The sequence below is a fragment of the Saccopteryx leptura genome, chromosome 3, assembly GCF_036850995.1.
Source record: "Saccopteryx leptura isolate mSacLep1 chromosome 3, mSacLep1_pri_phased_curated, whole genome shotgun sequence".
Taxonomy (NCBI): domain Eukaryota; kingdom Metazoa; phylum Chordata; class Mammalia; order Chiroptera; family Emballonuridae; genus Saccopteryx; species Saccopteryx leptura.
In genome coordinates this window covers 266,583,440-266,610,760 of record NC_089505.1, presented here as the reverse complement: position 1 = coordinate 266,610,760, position 27,321 = coordinate 266,583,440, and the positions used below count along the sequence as shown (strand labels likewise).

General features: G+C 33.1%; 1 protein-coding gene across 18 annotated transcripts in view; it reads right to left on the bottom strand.

Annotated features, from left to right (window-relative positions):
- The window catches only part of NRXN1 (neurexin 1), a 1,251,736-nt gene that overhangs the window by 1,131,348 nt on the left and 93,067 nt on the right, over positions 1–27,321 (bottom strand). For 10 of the 18 annotated variants that reach the window (XM_066378279.1, XM_066378280.1, XM_066378291.1 and 7 more), the window contains exons 2-3: positions 7,753–7,770; positions 4,508–4,537 (exon numbers count right to left, since the gene is read on the bottom strand). The exons of 5 other annotated variants lie outside the window; for them this stretch is intronic. In XM_066378279.1, coding sequence (XP_066234376.1) covers positions 4,508–4,537; positions 7,753–7,770 — 48 coding nt within the window. The remainder of the gene's footprint in view (positions 1–4,507; positions 4,538–7,752; positions 7,771–27,321) is intronic. 3 more of the 18 variants (XM_066378281.1, XM_066378295.1, XM_066378285.1) reach the window with 2 other exon arrangements.

The window sequence follows — 27,321 nt, the reverse complement described above, 5'->3', positions numbered from 1 at the left end:
TGCTGAGATTGCAGATTCAAAACCCTGCACTTGTCTGGTCAAGGCACATATGGGAGTAGATGCTTCCTGCTCCTCCCCCTTCTCTTTCTCACTCTCTCTCCTCTCCAAAATGAATGAATACATAAATAAATAACTATTAAATTTTAAAAAAGGTTCTCTTTAAAATAATTTTTTTGAGAAATCAAAGGGACCAGAGGAAAAGAGAACAGAGGGAAAGGGGATGATAGGATGGGATAAAGCTGAAGGGAAGGGGGGGGGAAGGCATTATGGTGAGTGGGAAAAGGGAGATGTTGAGGGGAATACAGGGGAGGGGAATGCATTCGGGGCAACACTAGAATCTACGTAAACACAATAAATTAAAATCAATGAATAAAAGATATAAAATTGTTCTTACAATAAATTAAAGATTGTTAAAAAATAATTTTTTTGCAGTACATCAGTTGAAAATTGCTGTTTTAGAGAATAGCTCTCTTTAGCTATCCCTAAAGAAAGCAATAATTCATTTAAACAAAGCTTTTCCTAACTGTAGCCAGTTAACGGGGACCTATTCTTGTTTATAAAACATTGACTCTAGAATTTGAAACAGAATGAAAAATTGAAAATAAGAGGCACATGTCCTATGGGAAAAGTGAAAAACTTTCATTTTATTCATTATGATTCTGTGAGTACATAGCAATGGTCCTTAACATGTTTCCAGCTGACTTACTATTTTTGTGATGTACAAATGATAGGGATTTTTTATTTTCCAAACCTGAAAAATTAATCAGAGTATGGAAGGATCCACAGTGACTCTGTTAAGGATACATCACAAAGTCATGCCAGTGCTTTCCTGTAACAAGAAGACTGAGGAGGAAGATAAAGGAGGTTATCAGAAGGAATGCTTTCTTTAGATGAATTACTGTCCCCCGCTTATTTTTAAATGAAATAATTCATTTGGACTGTGCATTTAAAAATTTATAAAATATTTAAGAATCCATACAGAAGAAATCAAAATCATAACAATAATGCTCTTAAATCTAATTTTGCTTCTGGATTAAAGAAAAAAAAAAGGACATTAATCTAGAGAGGATCATTTCAGAGACCCTGAATTCACTATCCTAAAGAGAAAAGTGGTGTCAAGAAAAAATTTTCAGGATTGTATTGTGAGAGAAAGTATTGGGAGGTATAAATTTACAATGTAAGTCGGTTATTTTAGCCTGGGCAGGTTAACACTTACTTTATGCACAACTAGGATTTAACCAGATATAGGAAGCAAGAATGTAAATTGCTAGACATTTTTTGACTTCTCCAACAGGTGGCACAAGGCAAGGTTATCTGCCTAAGAGCAATTCTGATTCATGTTATCTTTATTTTCTAAGCGCCTTTCACTTTTCCTCACATAGCACTTCTGTTGTCATGTGATGAAGGCGTCCACATGTTTCTATTTCCCTATCATGACGACACTCCTTGAATGTGGATGTATGGCATACTCAAGATTGCATTTTTGATCCAGAATGTAGTTTTGCTGAATTAATGTACAATTAAGAAGATTTACAAATCATATTTCTCATTTCCATACATCTAATTAAACAAAATGTAAAGAGATTGGTCTGCTTTGAAAAATACTGAAGTCTACCTTAAGTCTTCTTATCCCATTTAATACCAGAAAGCATCCTGGTCCCATTAACAGAAGAAGAATGTAAAGAAAAACAAAATTCTTGCCTTCTGTAGTTTTGTGAAGATTGAGGAAAAAATTTGATGAAATTTTTAGGAAAGATATGTTTGACAAACATACTAAAACACTGAAGACTGACATAGTAAAACTGAATGAAGTGTCACTTAATATTAATTACACCAAAACAAGTATTGGCTTAGTAGAAACATGAATTGTTCCTTATGTAGAGTTAAATGGTTATTTAAATAGAGAATTATTTTAAAAGTTACTTTTCACTACATAATATATATAGTATATATATATATATGCATGTGCATATATAGAAAGTTTGTGTATATATATGCACTCCTACCACTATCCACATGAACATATATGAAGACATATAGATATAATTCACTCAACCAGTAAAATAAAATATAAATACAGTTCCCTCTGTGCCATTCTGAATCTTACATTAAGGAATATGGTGAGAAATGACCACTAAAGAAAGAAAAGTGGGTGGCAATTTGTTCTAAAAAAAAAAAAAGTTTACAAAGCATCTCAAGTTATACACAAAATTGCTAAAATAAGCAATAAATACTGTCATTTGTATAATTGCTGAAAGTCTTCAAATAAGATTAAATTACATTATTGAAAATGATTGACCAAAACACAAACTGCAATAGCATTTATTCTTTTTTTTAACTTAAAGAATTCAAACAACATTTGTTCTTAAAGCTCCACTTTACACATTTAAAACTTTGATACCATTTCCTACTTAGTGGCCAGCTCATGTGCAGGTGTTTTGTTAAGCAGAAAAGGTTCCCTGAGAGATGACACAAACATGAAGCTGCAGAACTGTGAGTTTCGTCCCAAGTCACTGGATTAAGATTCAGAGCATAAGAAAGATTCAGAGAATTCAAGGTAAGTCACATTCCTGTGTTTATAAGTAACTAAAAAAATACAAAAACAAAAAGAACAAGAAACCAAGGGCATATTCACTAATAAATAGTTTAATTTTTTTCCTTTCTATTGAATTTATTGGGGTGACATTGGTCAGCAAAATTATACAGGTTTCAGGTGCGCATGTCCACAACACATCATCTGTACACTGTATTATGTGTTCACCACCCCAAGTCAAGTCACCTTCCATCACCATTTATCCCTCCTATACCTACCTCCTCTACCTTCTCCAAACCTCTCTCTTTCCAGCAATCACCACTCTGTTGACCATGACAATGACTTTTATTTCTTTTTTCCTCAATCCCTCCGCTCATCCACCTAGCCCTCCAACCACCTGCCCCCAGATAGCTGTCAGTCTGCTATCTGTAAGTCTTAAAATGTTTAATTTAAAGGTTATGATACATAATTTCCACAGTTGCCTATCATATACCTCCTTTTAATGAAAGCACTAAACACAATGAAGATGGCTATAGATGGTGAATTATACATGCTTTCAAATTTGGCACCAACGCTGTCAAAGAGCACACATGCCTGACTTACCAAGTGATGCATGGATGTATACCTGGTTGATAACGTTCTTAAAACAGAGTTAGTATGCACAAAAGAAAGAACTGGCTTCTCTTGCTCCTTTGTTTCTCTCTCGAAATACTGCCTTTTCCAGGTTATCATGAAGTTAATGTGCATATATGACATTTAGCAGACAGCATGGTGATGAGCAGTACCATTTCAATGCTGCACATGCTTAGACTTACATCCCAAAGCAGAATGGCTGGGGCAGGTGGGCTCCAGATTTAAATGTTTGAGGATGATATATTTATGGTGACTATGGTCATCTCTTAACTACCATTCAATGATACTGCAAAAATTAACCCCAAAACCTGCATCTATTTTTAAATATACTAATTATATAAGCAGCTGACATGAAAAAATCACTATAAAGAGCAAGAAAGAAAGGAGTGAAACATTTTGATGAATTTTTTTCTTACCTTAAATTATAAAATATTCATTAACACTCATACCTACCTCCCAGTGCCCATTACTAATGACAAATGGTGTGAGTACATTAGCATAACTTAAATTGTAATTTATATAGATGATATTAAGTAGAAATAAAATAGTGTAATACCTTTACTTTTACCTATTGATTTGATGAAATGGTTCCATGAAGAAAGGGTTTCCATACAAAGAGAATAAAGAAGAGAGAAACAACAATAAGAATTATGAATATATGCAAATGTACTACTCTTTGCAAATTAAGCAAGACGAGTAAGAACAAATAAGGGTTTGAGAAAACTGAATAAAGTCAATACATATTGAGATATTTGCCTTTTATTTTAAGGCAATACATGCAAGGAAATTGGAAAGCCCATGCTTACTTTAAAATATTACACAAAAAGGAGATGCACAATGACTATAGGTAAAAGAAGTATCAATTCTGGGAAACACTATACTCAGCATTCTAAAAGCCAAAACCAAAGATGTCTGCGTGTTCCCAAACTGCCATGCATGGATGAAAAATGGCATCTCTTTGGTACACTAGGTTAAACTGAATATCCTCTTTCAGATGTTAATTTTTGATGGTTCTTGGTTTTTCTTGACTATAAATACCCTGAACTGCATATGCTGATAAATGTATAAGAACTTTCAATCACAAGCCTTCATGTCTCATTTATTTTCCAATATTATAGTGCAAAGAATGAACTAAAACAAAAGTCAAAAGGGTAAACCAAAAATCAAACCAATAAATAAAGGGAAGAAAAACACATGAGAAAAATGTGAATGCAAGTTATGTATTTAATTTGCAGCCAGATAATTTGCAAGCATTTTCCCATCCTTTGCAGTGATGGTTTGAAAGCAGCTATGAAACGAGAAAACACTGAAAGCAGAGTGGAAAAGGAACAGAGCCCATACCTTGGTCGCCCATCATCAGGTGCGCCAGACCTTGAAGGGAAACAAGAGCACAGTCAGCAATCAACAAGGGAGCATGGGAAGGCAGGGTTGTCACGGTGACAAAAATGTTCAGTGACAGACATCTTGTTTCCTATCAGACATGTCTGTATCACAGAAGCAAATCAAAAAGCATTCTTTGAACCCTTGGTTGGAATGCTTTGGGGCAAAGAGTTATAGAACTATAGTTTAAACACTGGCATATGCTGCACTGTGTATTTCTTCTCTGTATCAGTTGGAAAAATAAAGAGCATAAGACATGACTTAAAATCCAACCAATCCCTTAATATTGTATCTGCCCTTCATGCCATTTGATGAGACTGTTTTGGACACTGCCCCCACAGGGCCAGTCATTCTTCAGTGACATCCTTCAGTGACAAAATTATATTTGTAAAAACCCAAAGGAATGCCTGAAATATGGGCTGGGTCTGATCTTTTTCCCCTCATCAAAAAATGAGAAGTTTCATAATTAAATGAAAAAACATCCTAGCCACACTGAAATGATAATGCAGAAATGTCTCCTTCTCTGACACATGGAGCAATTGACTAAGCTTGTTCAATTACAAATAAAGATTATTAGACATGCAGTCAGTAAAGTTAGAATTTACTATAGAACAATGTTTTCAAGAAACAATGGATCAGCTTTAAATAGGCTCTAGTAATTTTCCATGGAGACAAAACTATTTATCATTGTACTTAAACATAATTTAAATACTAAACTATGAGTCAATATGAGTATATATAACACATAGAAATATATGAAACAATTCATCAAGGAAGTTTTCTGAAATAATATTGAAATCCCTTTGTTTATTTAAGCTTTTTATTATCTTTTACTTGACAATTAACTTCATATTAAAGATTCCTTTTCTAAAGAACACTACAAAAGTTCTTAAAAAGATCTTTTATTCTCCAGGTAGATACTTTTAACTGAAAGGCATAATTCCTAGTTTTTATTCTGAATTCAGAAATAAAGCTACTCCTCAATCCATGTATATTTCAAAAATATGGGAAAATGTAGAGCACTATAGTGTACATACAATTTTAATAAATTTATATTTCATTGCCCAGTGTCATTTCAAATATATTTGAGACTTTCTTTGAAATACGTAACATGAATGAATTAATATCATATATTAAAATAACTGGTATTATTTTTATGGGTAAAATCTGTTAAAATGTTATGGGTATTTAAACATCCCTTGGGGCAGATACAATTAAAGATCATTCTATAATCACAATATAGAAATTAATTATTAAACGTACTAGTTTAAGTTTTCTGTAATTCAGACTCTTTTTGTCTTATTGAAGTGACATTAACCAAAGAATCACACAAGCAGATTAGAAAGTTTATGATCTTTTGGTCAGTAATGATATTTTATATGCCTAGGGATAGTGTCTTACCTGTCCAAGTGATACCATTTTTCATGTAATTTCACTTATAAAAACTACTATACATATTTCCTAATAACAATTTATAAGATTTTATAGACTAAATCAGGGAACTATCCCTGTAACAGATCTAACTTTTACAAAATATATAAGATATCTCTAATTGTTTTTAATAACACTTTAATAAGAATGGAAATTAAAGTGTTTCATAAACATTCACCCTTCTCATGCTAGATTTCCTACATCTAATGGAACTTGACTACACTATCCAAGTTAAGTTATAGATAGGGATGTTAAAATCGGGATTGAATATATTTTATTACAATAGTTTATGGGCCAACACTGAAAATCTTGTCAAAAAATTTCATGGATGATTTGTGTAAGGAGAGAGGCATTCATGCTTATTAGGCTGGTTATAAAGCCCATTGGAATGCAACTGGATTTAAAGAGGAAAGAACAAAAACATGAAACTTAACAGGATGATTAAAGAAATGCAAAAGAAGTTGAAGATACTTTAAAAATCTTTCCATCTTAATTAACATGCACAATATAAATGAGACTGATTTTGAAAGACACCAGACCTACAGGGTAATATCATCTTTATGAAGTGCATACTCACATGTTATTAAAATTATAGTATAGAAAAATAGGAGCCTTATACAGAGCCAGCACTTGGAAAAATAATGATTGATGATTTCTGTTTAGCAACTAAGCAACTCTAAGGTAAACGAATGATTCACAAACAATATGCTAAAACTTGCTACTAATCAACTTGATATTACCATGAATTGTTCTTTGAAACATCAAATCTTAGTAACTTTACTGACTATCTATAAACTTTGATGAGTTTTTTTCTAAAAAATCTGTCTTTTTTATTTCAAAATATTGCAGCAAAATGCTAAATGCTTGCTTCTGACATATAGATATTGGTAAATTGTTAATGCAAAACTATATATAAAACTAATGCTATAATCATATAATTTGATAGAATATTATCTTCCCTCCCACGATTCTTTGTTCTACCTAGTTCTTTTTGCATTTTTATCACAAAGAGATTTGTTTGACAGCACATCAACTAGTGCATTAAAGTTCCTTAAAAATAGAATGTTGAAAATATTTGGTTTGTTGGAGTCTATAGAAAAAAAAAGTATATCTTTCTCAAATTCCTTAAGAGATAATTTTTGACAAGCTTGAATAAATACTGTAATTTTATTAACAGACACAGAGTATTACAAATATACTTACCATTAATCATGGTGTAGGACTGCATGCTTTGCTCTCCACTGGCCAATGGCTTATTTTTTAATCTAACTGTATGTCCCTTACTTATAGTCAGTACTTTATTCTTTGTTGTTACAAATCAAACCATTTCAGAATAAACCATTGGGCTTGAAATGATGTATTACTAAACAATCCCAAAAGAAAAGAAGTCATTTTGATCAAGAAAAAATAATGGAGAAAAGATCATGCACTATGTTCTTAAACTGCAGAAAAAAAATACTTTCTTAAAATAAAAGAAACAGGATTGCATTATTTTTTCCATATAGAACACTGCAGTAAATATTCTAAGGTTCATACAGGATGCTAAAACCCATGAAGGATTAGAATCAAGGTGGAAGGAGTTTTATATATTTGGGGTTGCTGGAGTAGGGAGTATGTGTGTTCTATATGAAAAGTGAAACGTAATCCAGAAATCAACAAATGCTCAGAAAGAAGTTCAACTTACCATCAAAGTTCGAGATGTACTCTGTTAATGCTAAGAAATAAAAGGAAAATGAGAATTGGAAAAAAAAAAAAACAAGTAAAAAAGCACCCACCTTCCACATTGTTGTCTTCTGAAAGCACATGACAAGGAAGGAGAGAAAAGGAGAAACATTCATTAAGCAGCATGCAGACTGGACCTGGCCTTTGCATGTCTTCCGCATGCAAGGCACCAAACACATCATGCAGTGCTCCATCGCTATCATTCAAGGGGGGAAAACAAAATCATGGGAAGCAGGTTCCCACCCATGGGCAGCATTTAAAAAATATGAGACTAAGTTTCAGTAAGACTGCTGTGTCCTGAGCAAAGAGTTTTAAATTCCTCTACTGCCCTGTATAAGGCAAACACTCCTATATGTTGCTGGCATGGATTTTCTCAGCAATATTTTTTAAAGCTTTTATTTTTTTATGTACCATTATTAAAGATTCTATTTCTAAATTCTCATTTGGACTTGGATGAAAGAAAAATAACCATGAAGGCTCACTTAGAGATACTCCAGTTCTACCAAATATGTAATCCACTTTCTATCATGGTCTTTACGTATTTCTAATACCTCGATTTCTTTTCCTAGAGAAACACAACAGAAATACACAACTAAACTCTGAAATTTCTTGACTTATTTAGAGTGTTCATATTTTATTGAAAGTGATAGTTTCTTGTAATTATTAAAATACTAACTTTTAAAATATTAAGTAAGAAAAGTAATTGTTGCAAAAGAAGTCCATTTGGGAATGTCCATTAGGCAAAGTTTATCAAGACTTACTTACTTTGTACTTCTAGGTGTGATTATGAATAGTTAAGGTAATAACAATATTTGGTAAACTTTCCTTTATATTTCCATACCTTTATATAATATTTACATATTATACTTATTTAAGTACATTTTCGTGTGTATATATAAACATGGCTATATATAATCAGATTCATATGTATTTCTTACATATAACCAATATAAGTGAATAAGATTTAAACTGCTATTACAATTCAAAACTATTTGAGACACAGGACTTGGCATCCAGGTAGAAAAATGTAAGGGTAAGCTGTTTTATGAAACTAGAGTAAGAGCAAGGTTTCAGTACTAACAAAATTCTTCCAGTAATGAAGAATATCTACGTTGAAATTTCTAGTCTCACTTTTAAATTTCATTTAATTAGTTTTTCTTTTTTCTGTGGTAATTTAATCAAAAGTGTTTATAAAGAATAAAATAACAGCAGGTGTGAAAATAAAAAAATACAATTATAAATGCATTATTTCATAAGGTTCAACATATAAGTTTTTAATGGTTAACGTTATAATGAATTAAAAATAAACAATTTTAAAAAAACTGTATTAGCTGAAAACTAAAATATAAACACAGGTACATTTATGCATATGGTCTTAATATCAATATATAATAAAAAGTAGCTAGTAGATAAATGTGGGCAATAGCATCTATGTAAAATACTTGGTTTGCTAGAGTTGATCTAAAAGAAATTTTTGAAATGACTGAAATGTTTGGTACATAATAATTATTTACTTTGTGAGTTTGGTTTTCAATCTATTAAATAAGGAATTAGATTGAATTTGTTACTTTTCAATGTCAACTCAGACATGACATAGACACAAATATTAAAGTTTTGTTTTATTGCTTTATATGGAAAATCATACAAAGATCTAGATTCTTTCAATACTTAAGACACATTTTGGTTTCATACTGTTTTTTGAAATTCTATTCTGCATTTAAGATGATTATTTTTAATATGATTATTTAATGTATAGACTAATAATAAAACCAGGGAGTTTAAAAGAGAGTAAAAGTGGCAGGAAAGTGACCAATAGTATAGCACTGTTTAATTTCCATAAGCAAAAAACTGACAAATATGGTTATGAGTAGTACAATCCCACAAATAGGTTTTAGTAAAGTCTACTACTAGAAAAAGGAATATTAAAAACAAACCAACAAAATGAAACAGGCCCGGGCTTACTACTGATTTAAATAGTGTGCGAAGTAGGATATTAGGGAAAAATATACAAATAAAATCAAGGTCATTGATTTGCTCCCCCAAAAGGAAATTGTCATTTCACTGTTAACTAAGGCACATGGCCACAACTGGTGTCAATGATCCCACCCCACCTCCAGCATTTCTCTGAGATTTTATAAGGAGAATGAGGTTGATTAATGGGACTCTTCTTATATAAATCTAAATCTTTCCCAATGTGGAAATAAATCCTGACTTGATCAAGTTCAGAAAAATGGTCTATCTCAGAAGAAATGGATTTAAAAGCAAATCAAAGTACTAGAGAAAAAGGAAGGGTAATATATTAACTCCTATTAAAAAAATGAATAATAATAAGAAGAAAACTGGCTGAGAACAGGCTTGCCATGAGCTTCCAAATACGTATTTTCAGAGTCAGTCATAGGATAAAAAACATCTCTTTACCTTTTCATTCTATTTTATTCCTTTGGTATCCATTTGTTGATTTTAGTTAATTTAAAATCTGTTAACCTAAAGACAATCCCATATTATTTCAGAATTTGGATGTAGCTATAAAAGATAGTAGCACTAGTGTTTATAGTCATTCTCCAGGTATTTTCCTTTTCTCTTTCCTCTTTCCTTTCTACTTGGTGTATGGACTAAACAAATACTAAGTTTAAAAGAACAGTGTTTCTGATCATTTCAACTTTTGCTTTCCCTATAGATCCCTATGCAATCAAATATTATTTTGGTTTTTAACAGCAACACACAGAGGTGTTGATATTGGTATGCCCCAATGTAAAGATAAAGCAGTATATTTTGCTTTAGTGTAACGTAGAAAGCAGTCCATCCAGCCTTACCTGCTGACATTGTCAACTTAAGGAAAAGTTCTTGGTTTGCAGAAAAACCTGGCTTCATAATTCTGCACACCTAATCCTGTTGTGCACCCGAAGTGAGTCTTTTAATAATCAACTTTATTATAATGACCATGCCACCTAAAAAGATCACATTCTTTTTTTTTCTTTTGTTTGTAAAAATGATGACTATAAAATCAGGAAAAAGGCACCTTAAATTTTATTTTTCAGATAAGATATGTTTCCTTCACAAAGATGGAATTAGGCACCACAGTATCAATCATGTTATGAATGATGGTGGTATGCTGTGAAGGGAAGATGCATACTGTTAAATTGTGTACTTTTAAATTACTTATAAAAGTGCATCTCCACAAAAATTTTTCCTTTGGCCCCTCCCTAAGAATCCAAGGACAGTTCATCATCATGTCAGTGTTCTTTACATATAATCTTAATTACATATATAGAAAAAAATGAGTAAGAAAATAAGTGTGCTTGTTTCAATATAAAGAAAATCTGAAATGCAATAATGACCAGAGGATAAATTGAAATTGAAATAAAATATGACAAATAGCTCCTTTTTTGTATAATCAGTGGTTAAGTTTAGCAATATGAAAAGGTTCATCCAAATGCACAATCAGTATTCAATTTATGTGCTATATTTTATATTTACAAAATGGTCAATAGGCATTTGTCACCACATGGCCTTTTCTTTCTCTTCTTTGGTTTTCTCCTTTTTCTGCTAGTTGACTGTGACTGACTCCCTTCATTTCCTTTGGCTCCCCTCTCCTCCATGCGAAATGCCATTGCAGATGATGGTGTCCCTCCCCAGACCCATGCCCTCCAAGCTATGGCATATAGTAGCAAAACTGGTGGTGGTCCCAGCCATCAGAGGAGGAAGGCAGAGTAAGATTCCGTGTCCTTCTTCCTAACAGAAGAAGAAATGCAGAATAGGATTCTATTTCCTTCATCTTTCTTATATACATTGGGATTGCTAGCTTCTATGCGCACCTTTCTAGTCTCTCACATTACTTTTCAAGACATGATCCCTCATTTCAGAGATTAAATGCCAGAATAGCAGAGTGTGGTTCCCATGGCGGCACAGGATGGAGGTTTGTTTTATTTTACTATCCTTTGGTGTTAGCAGTGAAAGCCTTTAGAAGATCTCAATAGTCTGGGAAGGTTTGAAGGACTAGGAAATGGAGGAAGTCATTGAGACTGTATTGGCACCACAGTTAGCTGGAGGGAGATGGCAGCTGGTACCCAGCGGAGGGTCAACAGAAAACGAAGCATAAGAGACATAAGGAAAGAAGTCTCCACTATAGAGATATAAGGGGGGAAAAGAGGCTAGGAAGGAATCTGGCTAGTTTCAAAATGCTTTTCAAGAGGTGGCCTCAGAAATTTAATTTAAATCCACTTAAATGACATTCCACCCACCCTGACCCTGAGGCATAAGAGAGACAAATAAAGTAGCTAGTCCCCCCCCCCCCGCCCCCTTTTACTGTAGGAGAGTGAAAAGAGTGGCATCTCTGAATCGGCTTGCCACAGAAGAGATGTTCCTGACACCACAGCTGGAACTATAAAAACATTATGGGCAATGTCTCACTGTATTTTTGGTACAATACCATGACTCAAGTATATTATAGAATTAATGAGTGGTTTGTCAAGTGCTTTGGCAAGTTTACCTCACCTTAGAGTGTTGTTTCCATGGGAAACTGTGATAAGGGTTTCTAATTATTTATTCAAAGAACTCTTGGAATAGTACTTCCATAAATTGGAGACCACTTGTGTTTCTGCTTCACACAAGTGCCAGTTTTGTTACAAAGTTTGTGGCATTCCATTTGAAACGTTCCATCTTATTGATGGAGAAAGGAAGGGAGGAAAGAAAGGCAGGCAGCCTAATTATATGGCTGATTCTTACTGTGTTTTAGCTGTTCAATGAATCTGATGAAATTTAATAGTTATGAGCCAATATATAAAAACATAACTTAAATAGTCCAAATAAACTATATTGTATACATTCTAACTTTCTTTTAATGAGGAACTATTATGAGTTTTTTCTTGTTTTTTTTTTTTTTTTTTTTTTGTGACAAGGACAGAATGAGACAGAGAGAGGGACAGATAGGGACAGACAGACAGGAAGGGAGAGAGATAAGAAGCATCAATTCTTTTTGTTGCAGCACCTTAGTTGTTCATTGATTTTTTCTCATATGTGCCTTGACCAGGGGGGAGGGGGCTACAGCAGACCGAGTGACCCCTTGCTCAAGCCAGAGACATTGGGCTCAAGCTGGTGAGCCCTGCTAAAACCAGATGAGCCCGCGCTCAAGCTGGCGACTTTGGGTTTCAAACCTGGGTCCTCTGAGTCCCAGTCTGATGCTCTATCACTGCACCACCACCTAATCAGGCTATTATGAGGATTTTGCTTTAATTTTGTAACTTCCAGTTTTCCCTACATCTAATTAGAGAGTGAATATTTATATATTAATTTTAATGGCTGGACTTAGCACAGGACCACTGCATTCAACACTGACGTAAAAATTGTGACAAGCAGAGTCTACACTGTGTGTGCTCATGTCACTTATTTTTAATGGTTTATTGCTTACTGAGACATAAATATTTCCTGATGTAAAACTGACAAATAACTCGAGCAGGGTGCTACCATGTACTTCCACACCCTGTTCAATCCTACTACGTGACTCTCCAAAAAGAGGTGATTCATTTGAGTACAGCTTCCATTATATGAATTTGAAGTTACCATATTTTAAAAACTAGTTCAGGAAAGCTCTTGGACTGCAGTTAGGAGAATGAAGTTAAATACACTCATACCTATCTATCCAACCTATCACCCTGTCTAATGGTTATATGGATGTGCCAATACTCAGATGTGACTTTCTTTATGAAATAAATGAAAAGGAGACATCATTTGCTTGTATGGCAGAATACTCCACAATGTGTCAGGTTCTCCAATGTTAAGATATAGAGGAGGTGAACTTCTGCTGAAGAACACTAATAGCACTTCTTTAGAAACTGTCTAACTTATGTTAGATTTATAGTTTTTTCAGAAATTATTTTTTACAGAGCTTAACAAATTAGGTTTGTATTACTGAAATTAAAATGGTTCATAAAATGTAAAACTAACCTGCCAATTTATATATATAATCTTATATATAAGAAAACTAAGCCCTGGATGGTGTCTCAATTGGTAGAGTGTTGACCCAGCTCAACCCATCCAAACCTCGATGTCCCAGGTTTGAGTTCCAGTCAGGGCACAGAGGACAAGCGACCATCTCATTCTTTCCCTTCTCTCTCCCCCTTTTTTCTCCCCCTTCTCTCCCTCTTCCCCTCTAGCAGCTAGTGGCTCATTTGGTTTGAGCAAGGCCCTGAGCACTGAGGATAGATCAGTTGGTACAAGTATCAGCCTCAGATGCTAAAACTAGGTCAATACTCAAGCATCAGCCCCAGACAGGGTTGCTGGCTGGATCCTGGTCACAGTACATGTGGGAATTCACCTATCTCATCTCTTCTCACCTAAAAATAAATAGATAAATAAAAATAAGACAGAAAAATTAAATTTTTAAATTCAAAATACAAACTGGTCTGCCAATTATACATGTACTCTTCTATATATAAGAAAAATTAAGCCTTGGTTAGAGAGTCACTCCAAAGCACAGAGGTTGCTGGTTCAATCCCCGGTCAGCGAACAAAGAGGAACAGATGAATGTTCCTGCCTCTCTCTCGTCCTCCCTTCTTCGCTAAAACTAAATAAATTTTAAAAATATTTTAAAGAAAAATTGAAATTTTAATTAAAAATAAAAACAATTTTATTTTTAATTTAATAGAAACTTTGCACATGTACAAAATATTCTAGAATAAAAAATGCATTAAATATTAAAAGGATCTTTCAGTTCTTCAGAGCTTTTCAGATTTTGTTTCTTTTATTGTTGAATACTCAAAATATCTTTATAATTTACAGTAAATTTAATTATAAAGGTTTATGGAAGTCACTAAACTTATTTTAAAGGGAATGTACAGTTTTTGTCTCTTTGAAGTTTTAGGGGTTTTCTTGTTTGTTTGTTTTGTTTTTATCTAAATAAATTAGATACTTTGTTAAATTTTCTGGGAATCTCACAGAGTTGACTAAAATGTTACCATAAAAACCAACTAGTAATCTTTTTAAGTGTAGGACATTTCAATAGGGGAAAGATTGTCATAAAGAATTCTAGGCCCTGGTCATTTGGCTCAGTGGTAGAGTTTTGTTTGGCTGGGTGTGTGAAAGTCCCTGGTTCGATTTCTCGTCAGGGCACACAGGAGAAGCGACCATCTTCTTTACCCTCTTCCCCCTCTCCTTTCTCTCTATCTCTCTCTTCCCCTCCTTCAGCCAAGGCTCCATTGGAGCAAAGTTGGCCCAGGCACTGAGGATGACTCCACGGCCTCTGCTTCAGGCGCTAGAATGGCTCCGGCCGCAACAGAGCAATGCCCTAGATGGGCAGAGTATCACCCCCTGGTGGGCATGCTGGGTGGATCCTGGTCAGGCCCATGCAGGAGTCTGTCTGACCGCTTCTCTGCTTCTAACTTCGAAAAAAAATAATAATTCTACAGCTTTTCCAAAGACTGAAATCATTTAGTCCAATACTAGCTGAGGTTGAAACATATGAAATTACTATTTTCAGATAAAATTGGTCAAATATCAATAACTTAATATGGTTAAATTTAATATTGCAAGTGGTTTTCCTAGAAACAGTAATATTCTTTGCTACCTAAATATATGATGCAGTAATATCAAATTAATTCAAAATATTATTTCATTCTTTAGAATTAATTATTGGAAAGTAAAAAACAATCAGAATAAATGTTTTCATAATATGTTTATAAAATGTTATGGAGATCTCAAGTACTTGTTCCAAACGTTCAAGAGAAATAAGAATTTTAAAAATATATACTAAGACTCCAGTAGTCTTACCACTTTAAATGTACTTTCATGAACATTATTTTACATAATCTTTATATTATCTCATCAATTAACTCACTGTGATTGGGTGACTTACCCAAGACACCCAAATAGGAACTAGAAGATTCAAAGAATGTACAGAAAGTATTTATTTTTAAGGCAGGCTTCTTGTTCAACTCTGTGTAGATTTCAAAGATTGTTTTTAAAAGAAAATGAACATGATGAATTTGGACAATATAGGGAAATGCTGGAGCATCTTAAGGGAATCACAGGTTCTAGAACTACTATAATCAGTTTTTTTTTAAAGGTAACCTAGTAAAGGAATAAGGAGATGATATATATGATTCCTTGATCCTGTTGCAAGAAGGCAGGAATATTTTAGGGAAAATATTTCTTCCTTAATTGCAATTGCGTATTGATTCTACAGAATCAAAGAAAGGTTCAAACTGCTTAGGTTCTTTTATTGAGGAAGAAATACCTCACACTCTTCTTCCCTGTAGTATTAGAATAAATTATTTCAAAGAAAAGAAAGTTTAGAAAATCTTTGCCATTAATGGTAAAAAGCAGGTTTAGGTTAGTAAATGTATTTACCTATGGGCATTCTAACCACTAGAAGTAAAAAGGAGAATTATTCCACAAATTTATTGCTGTCTTTAAAATTTAAAGGAAAGTCTTTATTTCCCTCACAGCACATTAAATTTTGTTTCCCTTTTAAAATATCTAAACATTTTCATTACATGTCAAATATTTAAAAGGTTAGACAATATTATATGAATATGTCAAATAAAGTGGATTTGCCATTTAATGTTAGTTATATAATGCAGATCTGATGAAAATATTATTTTTATTCTTTTTCTATATATGCTGTACAGTGAATCTCCTCAGAACTGAGCAAGTTCTAACCTTTTGAATTTGAATCAATAAACAATTAGGATGAAAAACTAAATGTGTTGTTCAAGTCCTATTATCTTTTTAAAATTAAAATTTTTATGTTATAGGAACAAATAGTTTGTTCATAAGTACAACCAATTCTATATCTTTGAAGATTTCATGTGTGTGTTTGGACTAATATCTAATACTTAATTAGGCCCATATAAATGCAAGCGTATATTGAAGAGGGAGCCATGAATAATAATCACTCTTTTATCTGTGTATTTACTGATCCATGACACCAAATCACTGCAAATATAGCCTTATAATTCCTCATCTTATTTTTCCTGAAATGGTCATTTACTGCTGAAGAAAACATGCTGAAAGATAAAGAAAAATTTCTTCTTAGGATCTTCTAAAGCACATTAAAATGTTAACTCCATCATTCAAAGCAGTTAATTTTATTTTTAAAAAATAGAACAACATGAATATGCTCTAACTGTTTCTTGGCATTTGTGTAAATTGGTTTCTGATTATAGAAAGTACGCATTCTTTCCCCTCAAACAACTTCCAAGCTCCATATTAAGTTTCAAAATTATCTCATCAAGTTAAAATTCATATATACTGCTTTAAAATTCATAGCAGTAAGATATTGTACTCACTTCATCTCATAAGCTGTACCCTAAACATCAATTCGAACCATCTCTTTGACACACACCTGCACACAGAGCCATTCAGTACTTTCTTTCATGAACAAAATTCAAACTTAGATATTTTTCTCATTAAAAATTATTTTCTTCTATAAAATTAACATGAATGATTATGAAAACTACAACAAATTATTTGATAAGATCATCAATAGCTACATAACTACAGTTGACCTTCGAACAACATGGGACTGAACTATATGTTGTTGTTTTTTTCAGTGAACACTGTAAACCTATTCTCTATTATGATTTTCTTAATAGCATTTTCTTCTCTAGCTAACTTTATTGTAGATATACCATATATGTATAATTAGTATAATTAAGTAAATTATAAATTTCTCTTCATCTTTCTTGCTATTATTTTTGTCTGTCCTTATTAGAAGAGAAAAAAAGAGCCTTTTCTAATTGCACTGCACAATATATATATTATCCACCAGACATACATAAAGTTATATTTTAATTAAAATTACTTACGCTAGAGTAAAATAAAAAAAAAATTATTTCCTACATTGCTCTAGCCAAATTTCACATTCTCAACAGCCACATGAGGCCGCTGGCTACTAAATGGACATCACAGAATAACAATCTTTTCATCAATGTAGACAGTCTTACTGGGCAGTACTCTTTTAAACAAATAAGAACTTCACCAGCAATATTTTTTAATATAAAGCTGGTAATATGATGTATATACTTCTTCTTATGTTAATTCACAAAATAATTAAAATTCATCATGATACTTTGAAATAACTAAGTTTAGATCAGATATGTCTATGGAATTTGTGTGCTGTGGAGGATTGTGTGATAACTCCATTTTTACTTTCAAATAAAAACAAACATTGGGAAAAAGCTCTCAAAAAAATCTTCATGCTCTAGCCAGTTGGCTCAGTGGTAGAACGTTGGCCTGGCATGTTAAAGTCCCAGGTTTGATTCCCGGCCAGGACACACAGGAGACGTGCTCATCTGTTTCGCCACCCTTCCCCCTCTCTTTTCTATCTCTCTCTTCCCCTCCCACAGCCAAGGGTCCATTGGAGCAAAGTTGGCCTAGGTGCTAAGGATAGCTTCATGGCCTCCACCTCAGGCGCTAGAATGGCTCCAATTGCAGCAGAGCAATGCCCCAGAGGGGCCGAGCATAACCCCCAAGTGGGTATGCCAGGAGAATCCCAGTTGGGTGCATGCCAGAGTCTGTCTGTCTGCTTCCCCCCTGTTTCTCACTTTGGGGAAAAAAAATCTTCATGTGAAAACGTCTTTGGGCCCTGGATGGTTGGTTCAATGGTAGAACATCAGCCCTGCATGTGGATGTTCCAGGTTTGATTCCTGGTCAGGGCACACAGGAGAAGGGCCCATGTGCTTCTCCACCCTTCCCTCTGTCACTTCTCTCTCTCTCTCTTCTCTTCCCCTCCTGCAGCCATGGCTCTATTACAATGAGTTAGACCCAGGCACTGAGGATGCCTCCATAGCCTCCACCTCAGGTACTAAAAAATGGCTCTTTTACAATGGAGCAAGGGCCCCAGATGGGCAGAGCATAGGCCCAACAAGGTTGCTAGGTGGATCCTGGTCACGGTGCATGCGTGAGTCTGTCTCTGTCTCCCCTCCTCTCACTTAATAATAATAATAATAGGGAAAATGTCTTTGAATAATTCAAACTCTGGTGAATTAGTACTCTTTTCATCATATCTCCTTTCCCTTAAGCTGTACAGATAATGATGAGAAAATATTAAATATGTTTTGATTCTTAATTAAATAAGCAATGTAATATAATTTCTCACTCCTGATTTTCTCCCACTTTTTTTAGTAGTTTTCATTAGGTCACTTAATATTATTTCTCATAGACTTTATCTATAAGTCTATATAATATTTTTTTTTAATAATAGCATGTTTTCAATTAGAAAAGGTACCCCCATCCTACGATCTCATACAAAGAATTCTATTACATTGTAACAAGTCAAAGAATTCCTTTCCCATAAATCAGACCTCTAATTGAGTAATACTGTAGGAAAATAAACTAAATGGGCAAATAAAATGATCAATGTTTCTGCAACACTGAAATACAGTAATGACAAGAAAGGTAAAAAGGAGCAGCTCAAACATGTAGCTAATTCTTGCAAAAGTCCAAGATTCTGTTAAAATGCTATTAGAACATGATGACAAATGCACCATTGAGTAAGCAAATAGAAACTATGAGTAGGAACCCTGATAACGAAGGCATTAATCTAGAAATAGAAAAAGAAAAAGTAGTAAAAACCTCTAGGAGATGAAATGATGAAATAAAAAGTTTTACATAAGAAATGAATAAGCCTGACCTGTGGTGGCGCAGTGGATAAAGCATCCACCTGAAATGCTGAGGTCACTGGTTCAAAACCCTGGGCTTGCCCAGTCAAGGCACATATGGTAGTTGATGCTTCCTCCCCCCTTCTATCTATATATATATCCCCCCTCTCTCCTCTAAACTGAATAAATAAAAATAATTAAAAAAAAGAAATGAATAAGGTATACAATAAAAATCTAGAGTAGAAATGCTAAGTCTATTTTCAGTATTTAAAGAATGTAGGCTTGCTCCTAAAATTAAACATTTTATCTTTATTAAAGAAACGTGCCCTTTTTCATGATTGGTTGGTGACATCTAATTTCCAGTTTTAAATGGTAACGGAAATGAGGCAGTATAAGTGTGGAAACAAAAATATATTTATATTTATAGTCTCATTACCCTAATGAATAATATTTACTTCAAATATCCCAATGAACTGTTATATGGTAAAAAAAATTAAGTATTGAAAAAGACAGATGATTTCTAATGGGTATTGCGGTCACTGTACATCTTAGCCCAGCCCCCAGCATTGGAATTCTTTGAAAGAGATTATACAACATAATCAGATAGTTCTTTCCAAAAAAGAAATTAAATGTTGCAAAACCAGAATTAGCATCCTGACTCATTACTCATTATGACTAAATATTTGTGTCCCTTCAAATTCATATGTTGAAAGACTACTTCCCAATACAATGATAATTAGAATTACAAGACATAATAAGAATCAAGTCCTTTTATTAAAGTCCTTATAAGAGTCATGAGAGAGCTTGTTTATCCTCTCTGCTTTCCACCATGTGAACAATCAACAAGAAGTTGGCAGTCTTCAGTTTGGTAGAGGGTTATCACCAGAACTACACCATGATCTCACCTTCTATCTTCAAGGACTGTGAAAAATATCTGGTTTTCATAAGCCACCCATTTCACGGTATTTTGTTACAGCAGCCATTAGACAATACTATTCTAGATGCATTACTAGGTAAAACTCATCTGTATATAAAATAATATGTCACAGAAATTTAATAGATTTCTGATATTATTACAATAATGAGGGAAAAGTAAAAAGTAGTTGTGCAATGGATGACAGTACTTGGAATGACTAAGACCTCCTAACAAACAGCTCCTGGCAGTACCTGGTCGCCTGGAAAATGTTTAACTTATAGCTGTCTGAAGTAAATTATGTTCACAATGTGCTATTTTGCAGGTAATCCTCAACCCACAGGGAAAGTATGATGGGAAAGAGTAGAAAAATCACTATGTTTTGAAAAACTGACTAGGCAGCTTCATCTTTTTCATTTTAATTAATGTTTTTTAGAGTACTTTGGAAACTGTTCTAGATGGAGTTTGATTGAGACAAGATCTGATAACTTTAAAAGGAACTATTAATATAAAATAATTAAATCAATCACTTTAAAGTTTGTGAATATGTATGAAAATATTTATAAAGAGAAAAATAATTTGAATAAATTGTTAGGGTCAACAAACACACTGAGGCTCTCAGAAACTAGAAATCCTTGGAGAATCTCAGCATTTCCTTACTACAGTGTGTCCATAAAGTCATGGTGCACTTTTGACTAGTCACAGGAAAGCAACAAAAGATGATAGAAATGTGAAATCTGCACCAAATAAAAGGAAACCCTCCTAGTTTCTGTAGGATGATGTGGCAGCATGTGCGCATGCGCAGATGATGATGTAACACCGTGTATACAGCGGAGCAGCCCACGGCCATGCCAGTTGAGATGTGGGCAGTACAGAGGAAAGTTCAGTGTGTTCTGTGGCTCACTAAATTCAAATCCGTGACCAAAGTGCAACGTGAATATCGGGCCGTTCATAACGAAGCACCACCACATAGGAATAACATTACTCGGTGGGATAAGCAGTTGAAGGAAACCAGCAGTTTGGTGGAGAAACCCCATTCTGGTAGGCCATCAGTCAGTGACGAGTCTGTAGAGGCTATACAGGATAGCTACCTAAGGAGCCCTAAAAAATCTGTGCGTGAGCCCACATTGAACTGCACTGAATAGGTATGAAACTGGGAGAGGTTTCCTTTTATTTGGTGCAGATTTCACATTTCTATTGTCCTTTGTTGCTTTCCTCTGACCGGTCAAAAGTGCACCATGACTTTACAGACACACTGTACATTCAATACTTCACTGTCTTACCTCATTGGCCCAGAAGAAGGAATTGGAAAGCACAATAGTTCTGGAGTGAAGATCCTTCTAGGCTCCGCCATCACAAATCAGGTTTAGGAATTAGGATTATATTGTTTTAAAGGATTTCTTTAATTGATTGGTTGACTAATTTTACAAAGAAAGAGGAAGGAAAAGAGTGAGACAGACAGAAACATTGATTTGTTGTTCCCCTCACTTAGGTATTCATTGGTTGATTTTGTATGTGCCCTGACTGATATCTAAACCACAGCCTTGGCATATTGGGATGGCAGTATAACCAACCGAGTTACCCAGCAGGAGTTAGATATATTGTTTTAAAGATTTATTTTGTTTTCTCATTTGCTAAATGTTTAACTTCTACAGAGAAACTGTGACTCATGGCAGTGAAAGATGTTTAAAACCACCTAATAAATAATGACAGATTGTAGAGTATTTTATATATAGATCATACCTGTTTAATGATGTTGGCCATGGCATTATTATAATTAATGCTTCTTATATAAACTATAAGTTGCATAATAGCCTTTTTTAGTCTTCTTCCTTTGTTCAGCTTCTAGCATGGCCTGTAAATATAGAAGTTGCTAAATACATGTGTGTTTTGAGTAATTAATTTCCTATCTTAACTTTCTGCATAGTTTCTATGAGACTAGAAATATGGAATGAGTATATGTAAATTTGTTTTCATAGGCAGAATTGATTTTCCACAATATGCTGACTTTAGTTATTATATTCTCACACCAGAAATAAACTTTAAAAGTGGTAAACATTTTTATTTGGGAAAAGTTAATTGAAGAATTTTAGTATTGATCTTTATTGAAATATAAGTCTGAGGCAGTTCAATAGTCATTAACTGAGTACTTCCAAAGTGTGTTCTACATGGGATTATTTTTTCTCAGGTAGTTCTGATGGTGATGATGATGATGAAGAAGAAGAAGAAGAAGAAGAAGAGGAAAAAGGAGGAGGAGGAGGAGGAGGGGGAGAAGAAGAAGAAGGGGGAGACAGTGATGCAGCAAAATGTAACCATAACTTAAATTTATAAAACCACTTAATACTACTCAATTATCATAATAATGAGGCCAAGAGTACTTAAGAACAAAGTAGCTATTAAAATCTAATGAGGTGCAAATAATATATTTTCTTCACTGCTTTATACAGTTTTTGGCACAGTGCCTGGCACATAGTAAACCATAAATATGAGGGAATAAATTTTCAAAAAAAATGATTAACGTAGAAATCAAGTCTTTTGACCCCAAATTCTATGTTCTCCTCTCTACGTTATGGAGATTTTGAAAATTAGCAATTAATCACATGTATTCTAAGGATTTAGTGGCATATTTGTAGAAAGCAAATTATTTTAACTAAAAACAAAGAAAGAAAGAAACAAACTGAAATTCTGTTAATCCAAACTAAAATAATGGCTTTTATTATGGAGTTTCTTTTTAAAAAATTGTCTCTTTGAATTATTAGCATTGTCTACTAAATTTAGTCTAATATTTCATGATATAGTTACACAAAAATACTAAGAGGAACAAATATTTTAATAAATTAAATAATTTTAATAAAATATAAGAACCAATTTTTAAATAATTTTAATACATTTTATGATTTATTAACTAAATAAAACATTAAGTTCATATATCTTTATTGAATGGGATGTGAATTTTTAACACAATTATTTTAGTGACATTTTTAAATGATTTCAAATAAATTTTAAGTTTTCTGCCAATTTTATCCTGATAAAGTTTACAAATCATAGACATATTTGAAATGACATTCTCTTCATTTTGGTGCAAACAATCTCAGTTTTCACTCAGATTGATCATTATGATACATGTGTAGTACTAAGCTAAAACGTTCCATTTAATTAAAACTATTCAAAGAAACTGCATTAATTATGTATATGAGAAAATATTAAATTTTTCCTTTCATTTTTTAAAAATATTTTTAAATTTATAATTAATATACACTATTTTTATTAGTTTCAGATGTACAACTCAGTGATTAGACATTATATAACTTTCTAGTTTTCAGCTAAGTCTTGAACCCATCTGATACCATATGTATTTATTAGAATATTAATGACTGTATTTCCTTTGCTATATTTTAAAACCCAATAGTTATCTGTAACAACCAATCCACCTTTCCTCTTAACCCCCTCTCATCTGGCAACAATCAAAATGTTCTCTGTATCTGAATCAGTTTCTATGCTATTTATTTGTTTATTTATTTTTTTGAATTCAAATTGTTGATATGCATTTTTTGCCATTTTATAGTTTACATTTTTTTATATCCTTTCTTCTTCTTTTTAAGGAAGATCCATTAGTTATTTCTAAATACTACCATTAGGTATGCTAATCTGGTAAATGTAATAAACATATACTTCCAATAGGATGTGTGATGAGTAGAATATTTTTTTTCAAACTGTAGTTAACTATACAAATAACTGAATTACTCAATATAATGAATCATCTAGTAGTTAATTAAAATTTTAAGTGACTTTCCCAAGAAGGCATTACTATACAAGGCCTAGGTTTTAGTATAACACCCTATGAGATGTAATTGCTTCCTATTTGTTGTTCAATCTTATTTATGGCTCCTGAAATTTAAAATAAAATCATCTTTAATTTTTAAAAAAATATAATCTTTATCTTTTTAAAAATAATATAGTACAAAAGTATTTAGAAATTTAGAATCTTAAAACTGAAATGAATATTCTCTAGTTTAACAGATTTAAAAAGTCAAGTCAAAGTCCAATTTCATTCTTTTTTTAAACAGAGGATGAAGTTTGTTTTATTTTCTTTAGACTTTTCAGTATTTATATGTATATATGCATATTAATATATTATATGTAAATAGTTTTATTGCAATATAGAGGATCATTTAACAATTATCTAAATACAACAAAGGCTCATTTCATTATGCATGATAGAACATTCACAACTTTGGATACAGTTCCAAAAGGAAGGATATTGATAACAACCGGAGCTCCTTGTAAAGCAGACTTTAGTTAACAAACCAGAGCAAAATTGCATACTACAAACTTGGCTAAAAATTCTTGTCATTTGAATTTCAAATGAGGAACGAAAATTCTAATATTTTTGCTAACAACTGTATTCCCCCCATGTATAAGCTGCTCTCATGTATAAGACGCACCTTAATTGTGGGGCCGGAAACTTGAAAAAAATATTACATAAAGTTATTGAACTCAAGTTTTATTCATTCTAAAATTCATACAACTCCTCATCCGCACAAAAAAGTGGGAAATGCAAGTAAAAAATCTACACCACTATATAAGACATACCCAGTTTTTAGACCCCAAATTTTATGAAAAAGAGTGCATCTTATACATGGAAAAATATAGTAATTCCTATAATGAAAGGCTTTTTTTAAATGATCAAGAATAATTAATGTCCTTCCCCAAAGGGTATCTGATATTGCACATTTCAGACTTCGCAAGTAAACCACTTAAAATTGGTTGGTATCAAATAGAGATAAAAGTCATATGTAATTTTATTTTAATTTTACAGATGAAAAAAATGAGGCCCAGAGTGCTTAAATGAGTAATACGGAAATGTCATTAGCAACCAGATATACTAAGAACATTTTTATGCTTCTTTCTAGACCATTGCTGTCGTAAATGAAAAATGGAAATGTGCTATAAAAACTAGACCTGGTTTATGACCCTAACCAAGACTAACCTCCTCCAAGTAACTTTTCCCATCAAGAATAATGTCTTAGGAAATGTCCCACAGGCCTTGTAAAGGTCTGAATGAGAAGCAATCATCTTCAGAAAAAAATTCCATCTGTGAGGACTTTTGTGAAACTCTGGGAAAATAAATAAAGACTCATGAGCTAGTCCATATCAGTCTTCCACACAAAGGCAAAGAAAAATGCAATACAAAGTAACTCTGAGGAAACAAGATTCACTTCAGAGACACTAAAACGGGTTAGAAGATAGTACATAAAATAAAATAATTTCTTATAGGTATCCTTTCTATTTCTTCCAAGGAATTCCTTAAGGACAGTTACTTAAGGAGAAAATTTTATTTATGAAAGACATTGGCATTTGATTTCTGACAAATGACACAAGAGATTGGGAAGGACAAATTAGGAACCACCGAACCACCTTGCACCTCTGATAAAACTGGCTTCAGCACTCAAAATATGCAGAGATTGAATTAAAAAAGAAACAAACTTGTAGATCTTATTTCAGAATTGATTTCTCACGTGGCTAATATAGTAAGTAAGTCAAATAATCTAGTTGTATCAAACTAGAATGTGTATTTACCTTACCAATTGTTATAAGCAACTAAAAGCACATTTTGGAAAAAAAAAAAAACTTGGCAAGAGCTGATCCGTTTTAGGCACTAGTTACAGAAACAGAGAATGGGCCTTGGCCTTGCAGCTGAGGCAAATCCCGATGAAAGAAACCCATAGCTATACCTAGAGATTAGGATCCCTATTGGGCTTCATCATAAACTACTCTTTAATATAACATTGATCAGGTCACTTCACATCCTGAGCCGTAATTTCCTAATGTTTAAAATGGAAATAATAAAAATCTACCTCATAGGATTATTGTAAAAATAAATTGGTAAGAGTTATAATAGACACCCAATTACTTCTCTGCTTCCCTTTAATCAAAACCTGTATAAGCACATAGGAGAAAATAACTTAAATTAAACCTAACTTTAATCTTAACATATTTAACAGCATGTTTTTTAATCCTATACTTCTATTTTGCAAAAGGAAATTATATATGGAGTCACAGCAAGAATTTGAATGTGAGCTGATTTTCCAAAATGGTACAGTATAATTAGGAAATTCATGAGTCAAATTCCTGTTTATGTCTTCAATGTAAAGGCTAATCATTTGTTTGTTTTCTATAAGAAGAACTTGATTAAAGCTTCTAGCAGCAATAATTAAATAACCCTGTGCTTGAAAGACACAAGCTCAGCTAGCACCACAGTGTGCTAAAACCCATAATTATTGCAGAGGGATGTGTGTAAATTAACAAATGAGTGTCATTTACACTAACAGTACAAATGTAGGTTTCTTCTTTGGGGAACTACCTCCACAGTTTCTATTAACCATTATTTGCTATAAACACAGTGCATCATAAAAAGCATTCTAACATCGACATATAGCTTCTAGTTTGGGCGATGATCTAGTTAGTAGTTTGCATTTTTCTATAAATGGCCAGGTAGTGAATCTTTTAGTATCTGCAGGCCAAATTGTCTCTGTTGAAATCACTCACCTCAGTCACTGTAGTGTGAAAGCAGTCATGTGCAATACATAAACAAATGTGTATGGCTGTGTCCCAGTAAAACTTTATTTAAACAAATAAAATAGGCATTCGGCCAGATTTACCCCAATAGTCTATATAATTATAGTCATGGTTTGTCTAACCCTGACCCATAGTTTGCTGACCCCTCAGCTAGATCCTAATTCTCTGGTAGTGCAATGTATGAGAATTATCTTAAAAATCATAATTTATACAATAGGTAAGCGCAATGGGGTATAAATCTCATGTAAAAACTTGACAAGTATCTGAAATGTCTAAATTATTCTGCCTCCACAAACATAAATTAGAAAAATACTGAAAAACCGCAAGTTTGGTGTAACAATCAAGTGATTCAATATTTGCAAGCTCTTTGAAAAGAAAAGGCTATGGACTAACATGTGAAGTATTACTGTTATTGGTATTATTAATTGCTGTTCTTTTCTGCTCCATGTTTTAAGACTCTGTGAAGTCACATCTATCCTGTGATAACTTCAGAAGATATAAACTGCACAAAACTCATTCAAATTTGGTGCACT